Source organism: Bos indicus x Bos taurus, chromosome 25, assembly GCF_003369695.1.
Source record: "Bos indicus x Bos taurus breed Angus x Brahman F1 hybrid chromosome 25, Bos_hybrid_MaternalHap_v2.0, whole genome shotgun sequence".
NCBI classification, from domain to species: domain Eukaryota; kingdom Metazoa; phylum Chordata; class Mammalia; order Artiodactyla; family Bovidae; genus Bos; species Bos indicus x Bos taurus.
This window is the reverse complement of record NC_040100.1, coordinates 5,279,530-5,294,180: the sequence shown is the minus strand read 5'-3', so window position 1 is coordinate 5,294,180 and position 14,651 is coordinate 5,279,530. Positions and strand designations below refer to the sequence as shown.

The window sequence follows — 14,651 nt, the reverse complement described above, 5'->3', positions numbered from 1 at the left end:
CTCTGAGGCCCTGTTAGGCTGACCACATGTTTCCTGTGTCTGATGAGCTGCTTTATGTTCCACTGAAAGCCTCCTTGGCTTTTTGATTCAGTGGGAAAATGTGATTTTTGACTTCAGATGTAAAACCAGGCTCAGGATTCTTTTACTATTTCGCTCTTATTATTTTACTCTCTTATGAGGTCTTCATTTGGCTAAAGCATATAAACTTATAGGACACACTGGAATTCATTTGTGTGGAGAAAATCAACCCTAGAGAGGACTTAAGGATTAAACTTAAGTTGTGATTGTGCTGAGGGTACATGTGTGTATCCTTGGGTACAGTGTCAGCTGCCGTGAGCTTTGTTGTTTCTGAGGGAGTGATGGTGGGAGAAAGGTGAAGGAGGAGCAGTGAGCCAGAGCCCAAAGTACCATCCTGACAGGAACCAGACAGGACTCAGATTGCAGTTCTTAAAAATAACCTCGGAACTTATTTATAGTCAGGCTCCATTATAAATAACCTTTCATCATGTTATAACTTTAAAAATAAGACAAGTTCTTCTCTCTGAAACTGTAATTTTGATGTGCAGGAGTCTTATCGCCAGATAATGAAGATGCGACCAAAAGACTTGAAAAAGCGACTCATGGTGAAATTCCGAGGAGAAGAAGGCTTGGACTATGGAGGGGTGGCGAGGTGAGAGGCTCGTGTGTCCCCGCTTCTGCATGGATGTCGGCGCACCTGTGAGCATATGTTTGCTGAGCGGCCCTCTGCCCCTTCCTGGTGCTGATCTTGGGGCAGTCAGAACTCAGGTCTTGCCATCAGATCATTCTTAGGAAAAGAATTCCTAAAAGCGTGTGCTTGCTAGCATCTCGCCATGACCCATCGAGACCCAGCTCTTGACCCAAACATCGCTTCACTTCTTACAAAGTTTGAATTAAACTTTTAACCTTACTCCCTTCTCCATCTGGCCTGGGAAGACAGTACACTCCCTGAACTTCTAGTTCAGGAACTTCTGAACCGGAAGTTAATGTGGGGACAGCCTGGCTTTTGTCCTAAGAGGACCTTCAGGGCTGGGAGGAAGGCTTGTGCATTGCCTTTGTGTCGAGGGGTTAAAGCGAGGTTTGGGTCAAAATAACTCATGCAGATGATTTTAAAGGTAATAGTTTTTCATGATTACGTTATGTGTCCTATCTTCCCTCTGTTCACCTTTGAGACAACAATTCTTTGGCTCTTTTAACTGTTTCTTTTAATAGATCCAGTCACCTAGACCATGAACTTGAGCGAGTTCGTTTATCAGCTACTGATCCTGTGATGTACGTTGGTAGGCACACAGACTAGGTCATGGTTGTGGTGAGGATGAAATGTCATTCTCCCAGTTCCATAATATCAGTATTCCTAGTTCTTCTCTCATTCTTTGTAACTGTATGTGATGTGTTTCCGCCTTTATTTTTTTGTTGTCCACTAGAGACACTGTCTCTTGGCCTTTTTCATAAGAGAAGGATATTAATGCTCCTGACTTTCCCTTCCTTCCACTTCTTACCTCTTACATTCCATTATCTGTAGTATAACTTTAATAGTGTCAAGGCCAAAGATTTACATTTTGTTCTGTAACCAAAATTAAGCCAGTCTCCTGTGCTCGTATTATTTGTGAGTTGAAAGTCAGCACACTGTTTTATGTTATTATGACAGTGTAAGTACCATTCAGAGGGATTAAGTGGTATTCTATCATTTATTTTATCCTTTCGAACAAATTTTAATTTTTCTAAGAATTTCTTCTTCTTTTAAACCAGGTCTTGTCTTTGTTGCTCCATTAAATATCACCTTTGGCCAATTTCCCCTCCCATCCTCTCTTGTGGAGGCCCTGTCCCCTGACGCGGTTTCTGTAGACCTTCTGCACCGCTATCTTCGTGGGACATCACTGCTTTCTTGGGTTGCAGCCATTGTTGTGTGGGTCCCATGGCTACTTATTCCTTGGCTTACTCCCTCATGTTACTGGAGTATATCCTCAAGTAGCCTTCTTAGAAAGGGCGTGTGTGGGGTTAATTTTCCAAGATCTTAGGTCTGAAAATGTCTTATAATCTTCACTTTGATAGCTTGGCTTCTTACAGACTTCTAGAAAGAAAACCGTTTTCAGTCAGAACTTTGAATTTGCTGTAGTGTCTCCATGCACCCAGGGTCACTGTCTGATGACAGTCTGGTGTCAGTCCCTTTTGTGCTCTTTGTCCCCATCCAGGAACACCCACCACCCACAGAAGCTGTACTGTTTCCTGTTTTCCCCCCACTCCTGTCTTCACGGCCTCCTTGCCCGCATCCACCGTCCTGCTCGTTCCTCCCACCCCCTCCTCACTTCCGTGCTCCTCTTTCGGCTTGCTGTCATTCACTGGCAGAACCCCAGTTCTGAAGCATCCCATCCCCTGTGAAGGAGTCCCCTCTGACAGGGTTACGAGTCAGAGAATCACCAGCGACTGCAAACCTCAGCTGTGGTAGGTGCTGCAAGGGGCCTCGTTAATGTGCAGTCGTGTGTGACAGTGGTCCCATCTTGGGGGTCACGGGACAGGAGAGCCTCCCACCCTCACAGTTTAGAATACACAAGCAGATTGGCAGCCCTGCAGCAGTCAGCACCAGCAAAATTAGGTTCTGAGAAGTGATATGGGGGTCTCACTACGTCTCTGGGTGAAGTTGGGATCTTTTCCAGCCGCCAAAAGTAAGTAAGTAAATGGGGCCGGGAACAGAATCGTTCCTCCAGCCTCTTCCCATCTCGTCCGCATCTCTCCCCTCCTGCCCCTCCGTCTGGGATACAGGTTGAGCCCAGGCCTTCCTGACCACGTGCTCACACTGCAACTGCCTCTCCCCGAGAAGTGCTTTTTCTTTCCAGATTGTCCCAGGTTTCTTCTTTGATCTTCTCCATATTGATTCTAGAAAGCATCTTTCTTCTGGCAAATGTAACTTACATTTGCTCTGAAAACATAAATCCCATTCCCAACAAGACAAGGGCTTTAGGCTTTCTGTCCCTCTCTTCAGGGAGACTCTTCTGTTTCCTCATTCATGTTTGTCCGAAATTCATATCAAACTACTTCCATTCTCTCTCCTCTGCCTTTTTCTTTCTAGTCTCAGGATGTCTCAAGAGTCAGTATCTTTGAATGGTTTCACTTAACATTGTTCTGTGCGTAGCTGGGGTTTTGGTCCCTGGGCGAGCATGTGAACAGCTGGGTGAAGTTTGATTTGGAAGGAGTTTGCTTCCTCTCCCATTTTCCATGGTTGTGAAACCTTCCAGGTGGAGGTGAGTCTCGTGTAGCTGCCTTGATGAACACGGTGCTGCAGGGGAAAGAGCTGAGCAGCCCTGCTTTTCTGCTGCCAGTCTCATTTCCCGTTGTTTCAGCTCTCGAGTCTTCCCCATGTCTGAACGGTCCATACCTGTTGTGGAAGGCCGAGATGCCAGTGACCTGTGTGTTACACACGCGTGTATGTCTGCTCCTCTCCCCTGCCTCCGGCTCTGAACCTTTATCCTTTCTCTCTCTTCTGACTCTGGGGATAGCTCTTCCTTGACCACTTCTAGAACTTTTCTCATGTTCTATACCTTGTCCACAGCTCAGTCGGAATGTTTGCTTGTATTTTAATCACTTCCTGTCTAGACAGTTGCAGGTCCTTGGCGTTTATGAAAATAATTCTTTGTAAATCCAAACTCTGAAACTTGGGGCTGAACAAAGCACCAGAGTTGGGAAATCCTGCCTTCCTAATAAAGAGGCTTCCTAAGACCCGGCGTCTTATCTCTGACAGTTCCTTCCTGTTGGAGTTTGATATGTCACTTTGTCGGTGTGATCATTTTGCGGGTCTTTTCACAAGCTTCTCCGACAGATTATCTGCATTTGTGCTTATCCTTCCATATTTTCTCAATTCTATGTTTTCTATTTCAAAGAGTAAGAATTTTAGAACTTAATAAGATTCGTCCATTTCAAGTTTTGAGTAGAAAGAAGACAAGGTTACGCAAGTGTTTGTATAAGACTGCATACTGGGCTTACCAAACCTGACCACGGCAGTTGAGTCACGTTTTCTGTTTAGAGTGCTTTTTTGGTTTGGTTTTAACTTGGGGCTTTTAAAAATTAAAACATTTATTTGGCTGTGTGGGTCTTTGTTTCTGCACACGGGATCTTTGATCTTCCATCGTGGCGTGTGAACTCTTAGTTTGGTCTTGTGGGATACAGTTACCTGACCAGGAGTCGAACCTGGGCCCCTGCGTTGGGAGTGCGGATTCTCAGCCATTGGACCACCAGGGAAGTCCGTTCGTCACAAGATTTTCTCTCTACAAAGTAGCAGAAAAAACCTTCGTTGGGGTGCAGGCAGGCTGACAGACACCGTGCCTCGGAGCTGGTGATGATTCCCACAACCAGAGATAGTTCTCAACTTCGGAGTCACTGAAGTTTTGCTTTTCTGGAACCGCTAGAAGCAGCTGTTTCCTTCTCCCCTATTTGCCCAGCCTGTCCCGGTCACCTTTTCTCAGAGCCAGGCAGCCTTACCAGTTTGGCTTCCGAGGGCAGTCTGTCAGTCTTGTGGTGAAGATCTCAAACGAGGGGGTTTTAACGTGTCTTCTTGTTGCTGTGGTTTCTAGGGAGTGGCTTTATTTACTGTGCCATGAAATGTTGAACCCGTACTATGGACTCTTCCAGTACTCCACGGACAACATTTACATGTTGCAAATCAACCCAGACTCTTCAATCAACCCTGTAAGTATTAATGAATAAGGAGGTCAGAAATCTAGTTGGAGAATCTCAGTGGCTTTCCAGTTTCAACCTCAATTCTTGGTTTAGTCATTGTAGACCTACTCAAAGTCTGTGGCAAATAAAACTGGGAAGGTAGAGTGACAGTTGGTAGGATGGATGGTTTCCACCCCTTACCTTCAGTGACTGGGATCACTGAGTATATTGTTTCAAGGACAACAAGAGTGAAATTGAGCTGCTTGTGGACTCAAAGCACTTTACTGCCATTGGAGGGAACTCTGGCTCAATGGCTGTATTTGTTGACAGTATCATTCTGAGAAGCGGGGTACGAGGTCCATCCTCCTCCCAGCCAGAACTGGAGTATTCCCTTATGTAACTGGCCTTTTTGGCCAGCGTGCCGATACTCTTAGCTGCTCGTCATAGCAATGAGGAAACAGGAGCAGCATGTGGCCCAGGGGTGGCCCGCGGGGAGCGGAGGGCTCTGCTGCGGGCCACGTCCTGTGGTCCGCACCACGCACACGGCTCTGAGGGGCAGCCAGTGCGACTTTCACCAGTGTGGGCACTCTCTGGTTGTAATTCCAACCTGAGTAGAAACGGGGGTTCCCTGGTTGCAAACCACAACAGCACTGGTTTGGGGATGTGTCCCCCGCTCAGTCCCTTCTCTGGATTTTCCTCTCTCCTGCTTTCCTGTGGGCTGGGGCAGGGATGGCAGAGGAAGGGCTGCCTGTCGCCTTTATTTGTTCGAGGCGCGCCGGGAGAGGCCGGCGGCCTCCTGGTGTGCCAGTTGGCCTGTGCCAGCACCAGGCCCTGCGCTGAGAAGGGGCGGCTCGCGGTTGACGCTCTGCCTTCATCATGTTGAAATTCTCCATTTCTGAATAAGGGGTTCTGCATTTTCATTTTGCACTGGGCCCCACAAATTCAGTAGCAGTTTTGAGAAGGTATTTGAACCAAGGGCGCATGAAGTGTCATGCAGATGACCTCTCCAGAGTCGTGCTCTTATGTGACCTTTGATCGGGTGGGTCCTGAGCGCAGCCTGTGAGTCACTGATTCAGCTTCCTCCTGTGGGACGGGTCTCCTGAGAACCTGGAGAAACACACACCTGTCCGCCCTGCCGGTCAGCTTCCTAACACTTGGTGTTCTCTGCTGCCCCCTGCAGGACCACTTGTCTTACTTTCATTTCGTGGGTCGGATCATGGGTCTGGCTGTGTTCCACGGACACTACATCAATGGGGGTTTCACGGTGCCTTTCTACAAGCAGCTACTGGGGAAGCCCATCCAGCTTTCTGATTTGGAATCGGTGGACCCTGAACTCCATAAGAGCCTAGTGTGGATTCTGTAAGTACCGACTCAGAGAACTGAAAATTCACCTGTCACCTGTCTTAGGGTGCACCAGATCCATGGGTGTGAAACTGGAGAAACCAACCACCAGAATCATAAAAACTGATCTGATGAAAATATTTAATTGACTTACTATCTCATATACTGTTTGACCAGCTTCTCTTCATGGACTAGTTTCCTTTGTTGTCTCCTTGAATATTAGGTTACGATTGTGGCTGTTAATCCCCAGGCCTGGTGGTTTTTTTTTTTTATTAACACTCTGAGGTGTCTCCTGGTCTCTAGAGGGACCAAGTGAAGTGCAAGTTGCTCAGTCGTGTCTGACTCTTTGCGACCCCATGGGCTGTATAGTCCATGGAATTCTCCAGGCCAGAATACTGGATGGGGTAGCCTTTCCCTTCTCCAGGGGATCTTCCCAATCCAGGGATCGAACCCAGGTCTCCTGCATTGCAGGCGGATTCTTTACCAGCTGAGCCACCAGGGAAGCCCCTAGAGGGACCAGGAAGATATCAAAAAAGTCCTGATATTCAGTCACCTTTAAGATTATCCTAAAACTCTTAAAAGCAACAGGCACAGCTACATGGTCACCGTGGATGTCGGGGGTCCTCGTGAATGGGCTGATTTCACAGGAATGGGAGGTCCACATCCTCCCACATGTCCTAGCTGCTAAGGCTGGGGTGCGGGGGTCAGGCCTGCATCCTGTGGAGAACCACCCCAGCTGTGTTTCCAGAAATGTGGCGGACAAAGGAGCCAGTCCTAACTTTCAAGGGCTTCTCTGCACTGAAGCCTTGGAAAGGCTGCCTGGAGGCAGGGCGGTGATATCTTCTTGGTGTGGCTGCCCCTTGACTCAGTTTCCCCGTCACGCTTCCCTCTTGTCTGCTCGGAGACTTGGATGCCATGTCTCCGGAGGTCCCAGCAGCGTCGCTCCCGTCACCCTCCTCTTGAGGCCAGCCTGACCCCCGCCTGTGCTCCCCCGCAGAGAGAATGACATCACCCCCGTGCTCGATCACACGTTCTGCGTGGAGCACAATGCGTTCGGGCGGATTCTTCAGCACGAACTGAAGCCCAACGGCAGGAACGTCCCAGTCACAGAGGAGAATAAGAAGGAATATGTCCGGTAGGCAGTGTTCTGGGGCACCCGGGGCGGGGCTTGCCAGGCAGCGGGCACGTTGAGATGGTCGAGGCTCCTCTGCTGCGTGAGCCTCCCTTCCCATACTTGGACCAGAGTCACAGTAGAGACTTCCCGAAAGCAGTGGTGTCAGCAGTGGGAGCTCTGAGTGGAGGGCTGACCTGTTAAAGGGGGATTCACGACCCCAGAGACCAAGGCGGGGACTCGCAAGGGAGCACTCGGTGCTGCTGTGACGGTGATGACCACAGGAGAGCGCGGGGGAGGAGCCTGGAGGCTTCCTGAGCTCAGTCTAAGGGCATCTTCCCTCCGGTCTGTCCTCCCCGCTCTGAAGGCAAATAGCTGACTAGCAACTCCATGGGGTATTCAGACACATGTGGGGGTGTCGTTCTCAGGGTCCTTTATTTTATTTTCAAACTTTTTTTTTTTCAACTGTGGCATCCCTAACAGGTCAGGTCAGATCTGACCGATTTCAAGCAGAGAATCAGCACATCTAAGGGAGCGGCTGACTTCCTTTCCTCTTGAGTCTTAGGCTGGTCACCAACCAGCAGGGGGCGTTCCTCCCTGTCGGCGGGCCGGGCGGGCAGGGCTTAGCTGATATCAGCCCCGACTAACGGAGGAAAGAACTGTGCTGCTGCTTCCAACGTGTGACTTGCCTTCTCAGGTTGTATGTAAATTGGAGGTTCATGAGGGGAATCGAGGCCCAGTTCCTGGCTCTTCAGAAGGGGTTTAACGAGCTCATCCCTCAACACTTATTGAAGCCTTTTGACCAGAAGGAGCTGGAGGTGGGCTGTGCGGGGCTGGGGTGCGAGGGGCTGTTGTGTGCGGGGCGGTCCCTGCCTCCTGGCCAGGCTGCGGGCGAGGCTGCATGGTCCCCACAGGCGTGGGGGTCGCTGTGGCTGCAGGAGCAGGGACAGGGTGGGGGGACAGGGGTGTTGGGGAGCCCCGAGCAGGGCTGACGAGGCCTGGTGTCTATGTGGTGGCAGGGAGTCCAGCTCATCCGTGGGACATCAGTCAGGGTGTTCCGCGGCTTCCCCTGACTTAGAGACCTCCAGTGTAGAGCTTCCCCAGTGCCTCCTCCTGAGGGGTCACCTTACGGTTACTGAGCATGTGACCGTAACCAGCTGCTCCCATCCTAGCCAGCTGCTCGATTTTGATTCCAGCTGTTATCAGGCCCAGGACGGGGTGTTACTGTCCTTTCTTGTCCATCTTCATGGGACACAGTGATTCACTCACGTCTTGTCCACCTCTGGCACCAAGTAGCTTGGGCCTTTCAAAGTGTCCCCAACCTTCTGCCCTGGTATGCCGGAGTGCACGTGATCCCCTGGGGGGGAGTCACACTTTACACCCCACACGTCCCCAGGTGTCCCCGCGAGGTCCTGGGAGGCGGCCCCGCTGGGCAGGTGACCCTGTGCAGCCTTTCTGGCTCCTCAGGGCACACACACACATGCGCTCAGCTGTAGGGAAACGTCACGTCAGCGGCCGCCCCCGCACCCTGGGGGTGGCAGCCAGCCTGGAAGTGCAGACACAGACGGGGGCCTTGGGCCGGCTGTGTGTGTGTTGGGTATCCCCTTGTCTGAACATCGCCCGGTTGACTGGGGCGTGGTTGGTCGGTCTCTCCACGACCCGGGAGCCTGGGGCGGCCCGTCGTGTTGTGTGTCCGGGAAGTGACCCACCTTCATGCCCCGCAGCTGATCATCGGCGGCCTAGACAAGATCGACCTGGACGACTGGAAGTCCAACACGCGGCTGAAGCACTGTGGGGCCGACAGCAACGTGGTCCGGTGGTTCTGGCAGGCGGTAGAGACCTTCGATGAGGAGCGGCGGGCCCGGCTGCTGCAGTTCGTGACGGGCTCCACGCGGGTCCCCCTCCAGGGCTTCAAGGCGCTGCAAGGTGACTGCAGTGGCGGCCGGGCCAGGCCGGGTGGGGGCCTGGGACGTCTCCTGGCATCGGGTCTTTCATGATGGACGCCGGGCATGGCAGTGTCGCTTGTCCAGAGACCTCTTCTCTCCCCACTGCTGCTCCCGGGGTGAAAGAAACGTCTGTAAACAGTGGGAGCCCGTGTCAGCCACACGAGTCTTCCACACCACCTGCTCGGGGTGTCTCAGCCCGTGGGCCCACAGCGGCGGATGCTGGCCAGCTGGCCTGGTGTCCCCGTGAGGCTAGACCAGGAATGACCCCGCCTGCAAGGCCAGGGGGCTGGGGTAGGGGGTGGGTTCCCCTCACCCAACAGAACAGATGGCTTTGGGGGGAGGAAAGCAGCTGTAAAGCGCTCGGGTTAACTTCTGAGTCTCCTGAGCGCACAGCGCGCTGTGCAGGTCGGGCCCTCAGTCCCCTCGTCCATGGGCCCGCCTGGTCGGCTGCCTTGTCCAGTGAGGAGCCATCCTCCCAGGCGTCCCTTTCGGCTCGGACTGAGTCCCTGGGAAGGGGGCCGGGGGCGGCCATGCACAGTAATGCGGCTGAGCTCAGGGGGGGCTGCGGGGCTTGTGGTCGGCGCCTCCACCAGGGAAGGGCCCCTTCTGCGTGCTGATGCTAAATCTGGAGGTTTTGTCACTTGATAACCCTGGCAGAAGTAAGGTTGAGAATATTAGTACCTTAAAACTTAGTAACTGGACTTCACATGTTCTTAGTGAGAGCAGGCAGTTTTCACGCGAACGTTCCCTGTAGCCTCGTCCTTCGCCTGAGGCCCTCCTGGACTGAGAAGTCCCTTCCTGTCCTGGGGCTTGGGTCCTGGTGTTCCTGTCTGTCTTTTTTCCCACCGCCTCTGCACGGGGTTTCCTGACTCCAGAACCTGCTTTTCTTGTGATGCTACCATCCACTGCAAACAGGGGGTCTGCTTGCTAGAAATTCCTGGTTTTTTTTTTAAAAAACAAATTCCTGGTGACTTAAGGATTCTGCTTTCAGACACCTGCCCTGGGGCAGGCTCATGTCCTCTCAGCTGTGAGAGGACAGCTCGGTCTTTGCTCTTCCTGCACCCATGAATTTTCTAGAATGTCTGATGTTAGTCACTCCGTAGCCATTGTGTGCATATCCCGAGACTGCACAGAGCTCCTAGGGTTACGTGAACCCTGACACCATCTGGGAGGATGGGCGTGGGGCCCCGGGTGGTGGCAGGGGGCCCGGGCCCCACCTCTGAAGCATGTTAACTAGACTGCTGTCTCGTAAGGCTCTACAGGCGCCGCAGGGCCCCGGCTCTTCACCATCCACCTGATCGACGCCAACACGGACAACCTGCCCAAGGCCCACACCTGGTAAGGACCGGCGCCCCACCCGGCGGTCCGTGTGCGGGACAGCCCGCACGTCAGGGTCAGCACGAGGCTCTTTCAGGAGCGCAGTTAAGTCCTGAGACGTGGCTGTTCTTGGAGCTACTCCCCTGGCTCCTGCTGCGTGTGTGTGTGTCCATGGGTGCGTGTTAACCTGTTGCCCACACAGGTGCCGTCAGGAGGGAGCACTGCAGGTTTAAGTTTGGGGTTACTGGTCTCTTCTTGGAGCTCTGACTGTGGAAGACGTGCCTGTGTACTGAAAAACGCTTCCTCCCTCAGTCCTCACTTAAACGGCACCTGTAGTGGGGTTAGTGCCTTTGTGGTTTAAAATGTGGTTTAAAATCTAGTCACTCACTCGCCCTTGTGAACCACGTCTTGAGTGTCCCTCCAGTTGACCAGAACCGGTCCAGATGCTGCCGGGATGCATGGTGACGTGGGGGGAGGTCCCTGGCTGGGAACCGGGGCTGGGGATCCCACGCTGGCCACGACATCCAAGTGGGCGGGTCTCCACGTCTGTGAGACAGAGGACAGTCCCCTGGCCCACGTGAGGATCCAGGGTCTGTCCAGCGGGGTCGACCCCCAGGGCCACTCCTCCCATCCCCAGCAGGCTTGGTCCTCTTGACAGATGTGAAGAATGTCCTCGGGGTCAAGGACCCCTGAAAAGACTCCACACGCTGTAGCCTGACTCCACCTCAGAAACCGTCCTTAAGGGCTCAGCCCCAGCAATTCACGAGGCCTCTGTCCTCTCAGTCAGAATTCGGTAGTTTTGGATTCCTTGTGAGGTAATAGCTTCACAGGGCTTTTGGACACAGCTTTGGGAATGAACATCCCTGAGGAGATGCTGGCCCGTTCATCTAACCCCGTTGGGGATCTGACGTCTTGTTGGTTTTGGGGAAGAATCTGTTTCTTCTGGAAATACTGCGGACTGCCCCGCTGTGGTTAGATCAAGTCCTAGAGGGTTTGACGCGTGGGCAGTGAACTGATGGTGCTCTGCAAATGTGTTCCTGGTCTGAGAAATAACTTCTCCCCAAAACAAGAAACCCAACAAGGTGACAGCTTTGTCCTAATCTGCCCAGGATGTACTCACCTGGTTTCATTGGTTTAAAAATCTTTGCCCAAGAAGCCCCAGGTGTACACACAAGCGTTCACCCACTGCCCTCTCCCGGGAGCAGGCCCTTGGCCAGGCCGGCTCTGCGGTGTGTCTCACCTCTGTCCCTTTCCAGCTTTAACCGGATCGACATCCCGCCCTACGAGTCGTACGAGAAGCTCTATGAGAAGCTGCTGACTGCGGTGGAGGAGACCTGTGGCTTTGCCGTGGAGTGAAGTGCACCCTGAGGAGCAGACATGAGCTCATGGCCACCAGACCCCGAGCGGCAGCTCTGGATGCCTCCGTGAACCGGCTGAGGCCCTGGAATCCTAGGAACCCGAGGGAAAGGCTGGTCTCCCCTGCTCTTTGCTGGGGGAGCGAGGGGCGGGCAGACTGCGGCTGGTGGCTCCTCCCACATTCTCCCCCTCCTGGCAGGCCCCCCCCATCCCCCCATCCAATAAACGCAGCCAGGTCAGCACGGCTTCGGTCACACGGGACCCTCTGCTACAGCCGTGGCACTTGCGGTGGCAGCTCAGCACCCATGGGCTCCATGGGAGTCTTGACTCCCAGGGAGGGAGCCGTGAGGGGCTGCCCGGGGCACACCCCACAGCTGGACCCGCTGCTCTGTCTCAAAGCCGACCTAAGGCCCCTTTTCGAGTTCAGCAGCTCGCATTCCACACCCCATGTCCCAGCGGCCTGCTCTGGGTAGCAGGTTAAGTTCTGACAGTAACGGTAAAGGAGATGCTTACTGGAGTTCCGCCACTGCAGGAAGCTGGCGTCAAGAAGATGCTTCTGATTTGGAAGGGGACACGAGTCGGGGCGGCTTGCGCTGGGGGCCTGGGTGTTTCTTTTCAGGGTTTCCTAGCTGAAAACTTTGTTCTACAGAGAGAAAAATAATCTTTCCTTTTCAGAGTCCCTTTAGCCACATTGTCTATCCAATTCAAAATATTTTTCCAGCGAAACCACCACATAGCAGAGCTTATAAAACAGACCAAAACCAGCCCCGCCCCGCCCCACACCTGGATACTAACGAACCATTTTGTGGAAAGTGCTTAAGAACTAAACTAACAGGACAGAACTCTGACTTCATAGCTGCTGGCTTGGTGCGAACTAGCTTGAAAAGGAGAGCGAGAATGTCTAATCCTCATGATCGACGTTCACCCCAAGTCACCTTTTTACAAAAAGTGGGTCGTGGATGGAACCCGAAGGCAGAGGGGCCCCAGGACCCGCTGGCCCATGTCCCCATCTGATGGCAACGCTAACCAAACACCGCGGTGCGGCTCACCCGCCCAGGCGATGAGCAAGGCCAGAGAAAGCCTTGACCCTAAATTTCTAACACCATTTCCCAATTTGCACAAAAGTTCAAATAATTTTTAGAGTGGTTCGATTTTAGATAGCTAAACTTCAGTGGGAAAACAGCAGTGGCGGCACACTCTCCGTGTGGACTTCCGTTGTTTTTGTTTGGGGGCCGAGTGCAGGGTAACTCACTAGCAGGACGAGTCCCTGTTGAACTTCTGTTGTGGATGCTCCCGAGGTCCGTGCTGGGATCCAGCCGGCTGTGGGTCTGGAAGGCGCTTTCTGACCTGTCTGTCCTTTTTCGTTCCCGACGCCTGTGGACAGCGTTACCCTCTGCATCTTGCTGTGGTTCTTCTCTTGACCTGGAAGCAGTCAGTGGCCTAGGGTTGGGGGGCAGACTGCAGCTGGGGGTTCCAGGAGAGAAAGCTGTGCTGCCGGGCGACTCGCTGGGGTTCTAGAATAGGAAGGATGCCGTTGGCTGTAAAAGGAAAAGCGCCCCCTCAGAATGTGAAGGCCAGGCTTGGGGCTGAGCTGTGCCCGGGTTACCATCACACTTTCTGGGTGTGCTGGGAGCTGGCTCCTCGGGGGTGTCCTCTGGCGGCGTGAGGGTACAGACACACACACCCGCCCTGCGACCCATACCTAAACCTAGAGGAGGGGACCGAGGGGGGAAGACACCTGGTTTTCCTGGGTGTCGGCCAGAACCTGCCGTAATTAGGGAGGAAACGAGGGTCTCGTGGCTGTAAAGACCTCGAAGCAGGAATGAGGCATTTGCCTCCTTTCCAGTGACCTTCCTGCTGACGGGGGATGGGCTGCTTCCTGTGTCAGATGTCACCTCAGCAAGAGCAGAGGGTCTCCTCGGGGCTCCTCCGCGGGCTGCTGGTGACAGCTTCACCTCCCCCCAGGGCCCGGCTCTGTGTTTCCCTGCTGGCACGTGGACGCCTCGGCCCCCACAGCTGGTGTCGGGGAGCCTAGCAGAACCTTCCAGAGCTCCAGGTCACTCTTGCCAAGCAGGCCTGTCGGTGGCACTGCCCCTCGAACCTCAGTGTCCACGGGGACTGGGCCTTTCGACCCTCCACCCCCACCAAAGAATCGTGTCTAGCCCTGGGTGGTCCCGGGTGAGCCCCCCGCCCCCTGCCCTTCCCGGGAGCCGCAGACGAACCCCATCCCCCCGCCTCTGCCCGGAAGCTTCAGGGCCCGACCTCCAGGCTCGCCTCACCAGCGGCCATCAGCCGACCCTCAGGGATGTAGCCAACCACCGCTCCTCAGTGCTTTAGGAAGACCGGAGGGGCTGCGGGGCGGCTGCCAGCCGTCCGCCGACTCCTCCCGGGAGAAGCGCCTGGGAATGAGGCCCGGGGCTCGCCCAGCCCAGGGTCCCAGTCCAGGTCGGGCGGTCGTCCAGGCCGAGCTATCTGAGAAGACGTGCCCCGGCTGCAGCCAGGTGTTGCTGCACGGCAGCCTTCCCAACACATAGTATGGATTTTTAAAGTTGGTTTATTTTTGTCTCTCAACCACTTTATAATGTATTTTTATTTATTTTGTTTTTAAGTACTGCTGCTATCCTTGTTATCCTTCCCACGGTTTTTATTGCTGATTTATTTTGTGAAAGTTGTACACTAATGTTTTATGTCAAAATCAAAAGTATTTAAAGAATACTAGTTCTATTTAATGTGGTTATAGAACCAGCTGGAAACACAAAACAGTGGTTGAACAGCAGGCTGGACCCCGGCGGTCAGGTTCATTTTGTTACATATGCAATAAACTCACGACTTTACGTTTTTGGCGTCTGTTATTTGGTGTGCAAAAGAGATTCCAGCTTTTTTTTTTTTTAAACAAGACAGGAAGCCAGTGG

At 53.3% G+C, this 14,651-nt stretch overlaps 1 protein-coding gene across 3 annotated transcripts in view; it reads left to right on the top strand.

Moving 5' to 3' along the window:
- The window catches only part of SMURF1 (SMAD specific E3 ubiquitin protein ligase 1), a 91,732-nt gene extending 77,154 nt beyond the window's left edge, over positions 1-14,578 (top strand). For 2 of the 3 annotated variants that reach the window (XM_027526463.1, XM_027526461.1), the window contains 8 exons: positions 567-670; positions 4,584-4,698; positions 5,849-6,027; positions 7,007-7,144; positions 7,818-7,938; positions 8,845-9,046; positions 10,320-10,404; positions 11,640-14,578. In XM_027526463.1, coding sequence (XP_027382264.1) covers positions 567-670; positions 4,584-4,698; positions 5,849-6,027; positions 7,007-7,144; positions 7,818-7,938; positions 8,845-9,046; positions 10,320-10,404; positions 11,640-11,739 — 1,044 coding nt within the window. In that variant the 3' untranslated portion in view covers positions 11,740-14,578. The remainder of the gene's footprint in view (positions 1-566; positions 671-4,583; positions 4,699-5,848; positions 6,028-7,006; positions 7,145-7,817; positions 7,939-8,844; positions 9,047-10,319; positions 10,405-11,639) is intronic. The other variant, XM_027526462.1, reaches the window with a different exon arrangement.
- The last annotated feature ends 73 nt before the right edge of the window (positions 14,579-14,651 follow it).